This window comes from Rhopalosiphum maidis, chromosome 2 (genome assembly GCF_003676215.2).
Source record: "Rhopalosiphum maidis isolate BTI-1 chromosome 2, ASM367621v3, whole genome shotgun sequence".
Taxonomy (NCBI): Eukaryota; Metazoa; Arthropoda; class Insecta; order Hemiptera; family Aphididae; genus Rhopalosiphum; species Rhopalosiphum maidis.
In genome coordinates this window covers 92,052,020-92,061,627 of record NC_040878.1, presented here as the reverse complement: position 1 = coordinate 92,061,627, position 9,608 = coordinate 92,052,020, and the positions used below count along the sequence as shown (strand labels likewise).

At 29.1% G+C, this 9,608-nt stretch overlaps 1 protein-coding gene across 1 annotated transcript; it reads right to left on the bottom strand.

Annotated features, from left to right (window-relative positions):
* Nucleotides 1-2,369: 2,369 nt before the first annotated feature.
* LOC113551604 lies at nucleotides 2,370-7,833 on the bottom strand. Its single transcript, XM_026953949.1, has 2 exons — nucleotides 2,518-7,833; nucleotides 2,370-2,428 (listed from the first exon to the last, which is right to left on the bottom strand). Exon 1 carries the CDS (start codon nucleotides 7,103-7,105, stop codon nucleotides 2,531-2,533), a length of 4,575 nt encoding a protein of 1,524 aa, XP_026809750.1. The 5' UTR covers nucleotides 7,106-7,833; the 3' UTR covers nucleotides 2,370-2,428; nucleotides 2,518-2,530.
* Between the last annotated feature and the right edge of the window lie 1,775 nt (nucleotides 7,834-9,608).

Below are 9,608 nucleotides of genomic sequence, written 5' to 3'. Positions count from 1 at the left end.
AAAAAATAGGATATTTTAACAAATTGTAATGGTTTTAGTTATTTAGTTGTAATTTAACAAAAATATTATTCGTAGAAATTTGAAACTTTGCCATTATGTATATTATTATTACAACACCCAATGACATTTTTAAAATATTTAGATTAATTATAAACTATTTATACCACGAACAATTTACATCGGTCTACGCCTCTACGGCATGTCGATATAATTGACTTATAAATTAATAAAATCTTGTAATATTACACTTATGAAATAATATTAATATTATAGTTATTATTATTTATGTAATATATGTTTAAAAATTAATTTTATGTATCATATCAGTAATATTACTAATAGAAATTAATAATTGATAATTGGAAATTTAAATTTAAAAAACGAACAATAATACATCATGATACGATTATAATTATTAATAATATAATACCAGCTAAATTCGACGTTTTTTGCAAACATTTATTCAATCTGAATTAATAAAGCAATAAATTACTTTTAGCAATATAAATATTTAATAAAATATCCTTAGAAATATAGACTGACATACTACACTTGCTTAGAACCGTTTTTCGTTTGTAATGATTTATCATCTAAATTACTTTTATGATGACGTACACTTGCACGCGCTATACAGCAGAGCGAATTAATCGGTTTTTATTTTTAAATTAAAATATTTAAACTGAATATTTTACATTAATTAATTTCGATACAAAAATAATGAACACCAACTCAATGGCTAAAATTTATTATTTATGAATTATAAATGTTTTATATTTATACAGCAGGATTGAAGTGGCTGCAGTTGAGGATACATAGATAGTACGTGAGTTCATGTTATTACTTATAACTAGTTTTTCTATTTCTCTGCTCATTTGAAATGTAAATAAAATAATAATCTAAATTTTGATTATGTATTAGAGTATTTAGGAATATATTGTAACTATACAGGAATTTATAAAAATTAAGGTTACCGTTATAAAAAAATAATGAAAAACTTTAAGTACCAATATATGGTAAAAATTGCTTTTATTTCTCCTTCCTTTAAGTATATGTACCTGTTTACTTGCTTAATTTATTCATTGATAAAATGATTTTTATTTAATTTAGAAAAATAAAATATTTTTACATAATAAATACATAATCTATCTTATACAAATATAATATTATTAGTAAGTTTTACTGCGATGACTTAAAAAGCGTTGTTTTTAATACATCGGTTGAACCATGTAGTTTTATTTGAAAAATCACAGTAGGTACAGATAAAGTTTACAAAGTTCCCACAGAATACCAACTATTCACAGTTCTTGGAAAAACACATTTCCTTTGATGTTTACATTTCTTAAGTGCTTGTTGACCCAAAAATGTTCATTCAAAGAGAACATAAATATTGTCGACGACGATAATAAATATTGTTTTTCAAACAAATTACACAATTTATGCAATTCTTTTTATTAATCGTCGGGTTTTCTAATAGCCCAGTCAAATTAGGAAAAAGTTCGGAACTAATTCCACGAAAGCTGGAGTTTAATTTTTTTTTTAGATCATACCTTACTTATAAACATACTAAAAGTCCTGACACCTACCCCTTGTGCGTAGCCCCCCACCCCTCTTCAAAGGGTGGCGCACCCCTTTCACTTGTTTCGCTTATAACTCGTTAGATTTTTAACTTACGATAAAAATACCCATGACCAAAATTAAAGACCATACAATTTACCATAGACTTGTGCTACTTTTAATATATATATGTTGCGATAAGTGTTATTTTTTTAAAAAATATAAAAAATAATTTTTTTTTATCTTTTTTTTTATTGTGTTTTAGCCAAAACCGTCAATGATACGCTGAAATGACCTATGACAAAAGTTAACGAGCATATTATTTTACATAAGATAACGTTAAATTATTTTAACAATTTTAATTAGCATAAGTAAAAATGTTTTTTATATAAAAAGTGACGATGTAATTGAACAATTTGTTGACAATTACAAAATATAAGAATCAGAAATCTAATTACAATATACTAAAAAAAAAATGTCGAAAGCTGAATTTCGGTATATGAGCAGTTTATACCTTATTTATGAACATACTAAAAGTCTTGACACCTACCCCTTGTGCGTAGCCCTCCACCCCTCTTCAAAGGGTGGCGCGCCCCTTTCACTGTTTTCGCTTATAACTAGTTAGCTTTTCAACTTACGATAAAAATACCTATGACTAAAATTAAAGACCATAAAATTTACAATGAAAATACATTATTTTATTTTACATACATATTTATAAAATTGAAATAAAAAAAAAGTTAATTATGAAACTATTAATTACATACAGTAATTTATAAAATATTTACAAAAATTGGAAATTATACATTTATTTTTATTTTTTCAGACTATAAGCTATGAAGTTAAATATAAAAATAGTGTTGGGTTTTGGGTCCTGAAACAAAATTAATTAATATACTTAATATTTTCATATTTAATTATTTAAATTATATTATGTATTGAATTATTAAAATCATACAGTACCTTATTAATTATATTATGTGGGTCTAATTTTTTTTATTGTCGGTGTGTTGGTTTCTTCTTTTTGATTTCCAATTAAAAATATTTCATCGATATTGTCCTCAAAGTTGTCATCAATATGGTCCTCTTCTACATCATCTATGATCGGTTGCTGATTTAAACATGAACCTCCGTGACAATGCTTGCATATAACCGAGCATAGCAATCCTGCTTTTCGACAGCTACAATTTTGTTCACATGTTTTTGCGCAGGCACAACTGATCACTTTTAAAAGAGTATCCGGCGCTGGTGGCTTTTTCGTGAAAACTGGATTTAGTTTGCCATTATCTTCTTTCCATCCCCAATTCTGTGGATTTAATCTATTACCACGCCACAACTGTATTTGCAAATACACTCTATGTAAATGTTCTCGTGCCGCATCGATAGTAGGCGGAAGTCTAGCTAGTTGTACTTGTTTTTTGTTGGAAGCTGCGGTTTTGTGAAAAATATGATGTCTTAAATTATTTAAAGATGTAATATGGGCTGGAGCTTTATATAATGCTAAAAGATATTTTTCTCCAGCACATTCAATTTCTTCGGGCGATGACGATTCATTATTAAATATTAATAATGAATCGTGTAATTCCGGGTGTTTTTGAACTGTTTTCAGGTGTTTTATTTTGCCTGTCTGAAATAATGACGAAGTAGTATCACATCCACCCACCGCATGGATAAACATAAAATATTGAATCTCATTTTTAAAATGTTCTTGTAAACTTCCAACAGCATAAGATCTTGTTTCTATTTTTCCTCTACCCGGTTTTTCGAATATTATTGTGTTTTTTGGAGGACTTAATGTTAATAACAGTATAAGTAAATCAATATCCTCTCCTATGACCACTACTTGGATATTATCGTCGGTGTTTCGTATAGCTGTATTGACAATAAGTAAATCAGCGTCATCTTCGGCTTGATGAACAAGAATACCCGAAGTCAAAAACTTTTCAGTCAACATTGTTATAAGCCTTATTTTGTTCTCGGTGTTGGATAAAAATTTTTCTTGAGTGGTTAGTACATCCATTGACTCTTCAAAAATTATGTTTGTACTCGTATACATATTTTTTCGTCGCTGTCTTTCTGAATTTTTAATATTTAATTCGGTATTTGCGTATCCATCAAATACAACTATGCAGTTAGATCCATAGTGTCTTTTCACGTAGCTTATATAATTTTCTATGATATTTCCATACGTCGAAGTTGAAGGCCATACAACACGATGCAATAAGAAACCTCCATCGATTACTACAATAACATTTTTGTCCAGAACATTGTATGTGTTTGTTGTAGTTAGAAACACATCATATAAAATTGATTTTTTAGATTTTCGCATTTGACCTGATTCGTCGAACAATGAAAGAGGAATAGGTGATAACTCGTATTCAAAACATTCTTTGAGCTCTTCGTCAGTCTTAACTCTTATCATTATTCTTTGGAAGAGTAATAAAGGATCAATTGAAAAAATGTCATCTCTAATACAAACCGTTAGTTTTTTAGCAAAATCTAAAGGGACTACGCGATTTGCTCGTTGTAACTTGACATCACTAAAATTATCACCTATAACATTGTTCATCGTCTGTTGGCCGACTTCTTGTGCTTTATAACAATTAATTTGTTCATTTCCTACAAATCCTGTTGAAATTGACATAATTTCGTGTAATTCCGGAAAAGGGCTATGTATTTTTAACCAATTTGTAAGTATACCGATATGTTTGTTATCGATTTTCATGCGAGAATCTCGTTGATCAACATGTTGCTCTGACGTAAAATTAAATGTGTTTGTAAATTGTTCAATTTGGTCGGTTATTGTACTTGCAACTGGAGTGCCTATAAGCCAACGAACTAAAACACTATTTTGAAAACCTCGACCATTGATTAAGCCACCAGATGTTTTCATAGACCGCATTAATGTTTGTTCTATAGTCATATCTGACCATGTGCCACACCAAAACTTGCTTGATCTTTTAATTGTGAAGTAACCTTCATTGCAAAATTTTTTAAATTCTCCAGGATGCATGTGTTTTTCTAATTGATACATATCCTGTAGATATAAATGAGCAGATTTGGCGTATTGAAAATGTCCAGTTGAGTGAAAAAAGGGTATCATTTTTTCCACGCATTCTAAATGCAGATACCAATTTCCCATGCGTTCGGCATAAATAAATTGACGAAGAATATGAACTAAATAAAAATATTGTATCCAAAGCGTAGCAGTTTTACCTCTAGAAGCAATTATTTTAATTTGATTTTCTACTTTACGTATGAGATCTTGAATTATTTCTTGGTTTTCTATATCTTCCAAAGTCAAAGTTGTATAATCTGTATTTGAAATATAATTTTTTAAAGTGATTTTATATTCTTCGGTTAACTGAGTTTCGTCCAAAATTATTTTTGAAAGACAAAGCTGAGTTAACATATGTGCGCGTACTGCTCTTGAATATGCATGTCCTGTCATCATTTTATCAATTGAATTCGCTGCATATATAGTGTTCCATAATTCTTTCAAACCACTACCAGCCATAATGTAACCAATTGAACCCATAAATGACATAAGAAGATGAAACCCACCAAGTCTTACTACTATTTGTGGATTTAATTTAGAGGATTCAACAATATTGCGTGCTTTTATGTATAAGGGTTGGTCAAAAGTTACAAAACACGTTTTTTGGTTTAATTTTTTACTTTCTTGAGCTGCGAAAATCAAAACCGAATGAATACAATCGAGTGAGCTTGGTGGTAAGTTTACAAATGGCAAAAAACTTATTTGCGTTTCTTGGTATTCCTGAGAGTCAGTTATAGTTTCCATAAATCCATTCCAACCAGGACATTTTATAACACCAAGCCACTGTGCGCACATCCAGTGCAATTCACTCGGGGACAAATATGTCACATCATAAACAGTAGGCCTAATATTATTAAAATCTTGAATTATTATTTTGTTATTCATATTACCCGTTTTTTCAAATGAAATAATTGGAATTGATGCAATATTGGCCATAGTTTCTGCAGTAACAACAGTTTTTAATTTTTGTATTCGATCATTCCACTGTATAGAATTTTTGGGCACTACACATTGAATTCCACCCATTGTATGAAAAGTATTATAACCATCGATCGTATTAATATTGAAATCAGCATTATCAAAAACAAATTGTGAAAAACTGTTTTGGTTAACTTTTGGTTGTGGGTATAGTAAAGATGATGACTCAAAAACATAAACATCGGTGTATGAAGCACAAAATCCAAAGTTTGAAAAAATATCTATAGCACGTTTTGTACCAAAATGTCTATGCAAATAAAGACCAAGTCCCAATAGAATCGATGAAATGAACGAGCGAGGCCTACAACAATTTATTATGGCATGCGCCAAAGCCACAAATTTATTATCATATTTTTGAGATTTTGTTTTTTTATTTTTACCACAAACTTCAGACAAAAAAAATAATAAGCTCTTTGGTACGTCTTGTTTTACATTATCCATGAATTGATTTGGTGGAGGAAATGAATCGATCTCATAAACAAATGACCTTATATCCTCTCGTATAATAATAGCTGCTGCTTCGACTATTCTTAACCGTTCTTCTTCTTCATTTGCTTTTTTTGAATTATACCACGCATTTGTTAATACTTTAAATCCTGTATTTTTAAAACACACTACTGCCTTTTTTCCACGGCTCGTTGTAATAATTATATCGTCGCCATACTTATCAATCAATTTATTTTTTAAAGTTTTTTCATCGCACGTTCCTTCCATTTTTTCATGCAAAAAATTTAGACCAAATTGACATTCATTTTCAGATTCTAAAAAATCACATAAATTGGAAAAAGCGTTTGCTAGATCTTCATCTTGTGGTCTCCCTCTTTTCTTATTTTCATCGACTGGATTTGTCGAGCAAAATCTACGTTCACACGATTTATGATACTTCGATTCTTCAGATACCAAACACATCACACTATTCAACCGTTTGAGCACCTCTTTACCCCATTCATCATTTCTTTTGTTCGCTACGTCCATAATTGAGGTTTTAAAATGAAGGGTAGATACTTGTACTATACTATCTCGACGTTCCTTACTCAATTTTTTTTCCAATTCTTTTGAACATTCTTTGTCGCAGAATAAACAATTTTCTTTAAATTTAAATATATAATTTGAACGTAGCTTACCTTTGACAGGTGATATGTTACTCGTACCTTCTTTTTCATTAACATATTTCCTTATGGTGTCTGGTCTTGTGTAATTCTTTCGGCAATCTTTGTGAACAAGTACATTTTCTAAATTCACTAAAGACTTCCATTTATTATCGAATCGCGCTTTACTCGAATTTATAAGATTTGCTATGCCCTTAGCCTTTACAGATACACATTCACTTTCAACACTTAGTTCTTCATCACATATAAAACATAAATTGGCCATTTTTATAAACACTTTCTGAACTGAGAACGTTAATTTAAAAATAATATTTACTCGCATAAATATATCGACTGTAATGTAACAGTTACAGTGTTCACTATTGACTACACAAACATCGACTGTCGACCGTCTACGTATATGCATCAGACACCACCTGGCGAAATACCAGACGCCCTTCGGAACGCCACTACAATCCGAACAATACAACAATAGATCCCCTCAAGATTCAACGTTCACTGAAACCCTGTTTGTGTACACGTGTACTATGGCCGGCTCACCATCCACAACAATTCCGATTCTACGAATTATATCTTTTACAACCATTGCGATAATATAAATAATATAATATACACGTTAATATAATCCAATGACATTATTCATACTGTATATTTTATAAAATTATACGACTATTTCAAATGTACGACTTACAATAATTAAAATTATTAATATAATTTAACATTACATTATGTAAAATAATATGCTCGTTAACTTTTGTCATAGGTCATTTCAGCGTATCATTGACGGTTTTGGCTAAAACACAATAAAAAAAAAGATAAAAAAAAATTATTTTTTATATTTTTTAAAAAAATAACACTTATCGCAACATATATATATTAAAAGTAGCACAAGTCTATGGTAAATTGTATGGTCTTTAATTTTGGTCATGGGTATTTTTATCGTAAGTTAAAAATCTAACGAGTTATAAGCGAAACAAGTGAAAGGGGTGCGCCACCCTTTGAAGAGGGGTGGGGGGCTACGCACAAGGGGTAGGTGTCAGGACTTTTAGTATGTTTATAAGTAAGGTATGATCTAAAAAAAAAATTAAACTCCAGCTTTCGTGGAATTAGTTCCAAACTTTGTCGATTTTTGGTCTAATTTGACTGGGCTATAAAATAAAATATAAGAATAAATATTCGTGCTTTCGTGATATGTTTTTAATGAAACAAACGCAATATTGTCTTGGTCTAAAAATAATGTGTTTTTCTATTAATTTTTGTGAAAGTACCTTTATTATTAAAATTGAAAAAATAAAATAAAATAATATGTTGTACGAACTTTATATTTTGTAACAAAATTCAGTACTCATTTTTTACTGATTTTTTGTTTTTGTATGTACAGCAAATCTAAGAGATTAGTAGAATATTCCAACTTTTCTGTTGGAATATAGGCTGTAGAGGTAGAGTTAAAGCTACAATAGAATTTTATGAGATTTTTGGAAATCAGAGCATGTCCTCTGGTCATTGTGATTTAAGTATATCTATACAGCACACAATATAATGAGTATTGATGTTTTCAGATTCAAAGGTTTTGAAATGAAAACGACTTACAAGCGCTGAAAATAGAAAATGAACAGCATTTTGCACTTTGGTAGATGATAGAGAACGATGGCTGTCAGTAAGCGAGAGTAAGGAAAAAGTTTGTTAGAAATCGGGTAAAAGTAAGCATACATAATAGGCATATAGAAACTTGAAAATAATTTAATTACATTTTTTGTATAACTAATTTATATTTTATTATAAGTAATATTTATATTCAGAGAATGTATATTATAATCTGCAAGCATTAAAATATTGGATTAGGATCGGAACTCAGTTAATAATTTTCCAAACTCAAAAATACTCATAAAGTCATAAGTCATTTATACTTAAACATTTTGCTAATCGATATTGTTTACAAAACCAAAAATATTACGTTTTCATCAGAACAGAAAATATTTTCATTCTTTTACTCTGGCACAAGTCCTACCTGAGGATATTTATATAATATTATAATATTTTTATAATATAATGTACATTGTACATTATTACATTATATGTGATTATAAGATATTTTATGGCGATTGGTACCAGTGACGAATATTATTCGTACTCCGTAAGACCTATTGTGTCACGTAGAGTACGTGACCTGGAAAAACAGGCGTACTCATGTGCAATGTACATTTATATGTCATTTAATGTGCATATAATGTGCTACAAAAAGGATCGTGTAAACCGGGTCGTTGGCTCAATAAACCATTTTTTTAACCATCGGGTATTTATATATAGAGCATTGTTCACAAAATGGGATTCGTGTTTTAAAAAAGCTTTTAAGTTCTAAAAGTCACTAATCTTACAAACCCGGAATGTAATCGCTTGGCATATTCAAAAAATTACCTATAAGACTGCGCTTATTTTATATTCGTATTATTTACATAATTTCATTTTGAATTTTATCCACAAGAAATACATTTTTAAACATCATATATTTTTTTTTCAGAAGTACGGTTTAAATGTATTTAATAATTTATCGCAACATCGTGTTTTTCATAAAATATTTTATTTTACATACTTTTAATATCATTGATAAATAATTTGTTCAAGTCTGATTAAAATAACCAGAATGTTTTATGTAAATACTTTATTTTGCTCAGAATATAATTTTAAATTAAAATACAAAGTGATTCAAAAGAGTAGAAAATAATTTTAAGATACTAAAAAGACATAGTTTAGAAATTCTTTAAATACTTATATTCTAACACACTAAAAATTATGTTAAATCATAAATATTAATTCTTTGTAAATAACAATTAATACTGTCCACCATAATGTTTTTATCGATTGCAAAAAACTATATTAGGTATTGAAATTATTTTAAAAATGTCATATTT

Excerpts from the sequence above, each read along its gene's own strand:
- LOC113551604 (XM_026953949.1), bottom strand. The coding sequence starts at position 7,105 with ATGCATATACGTAGACGGTCGACAGTCGATGTTTGTGTAGTCAATAGT.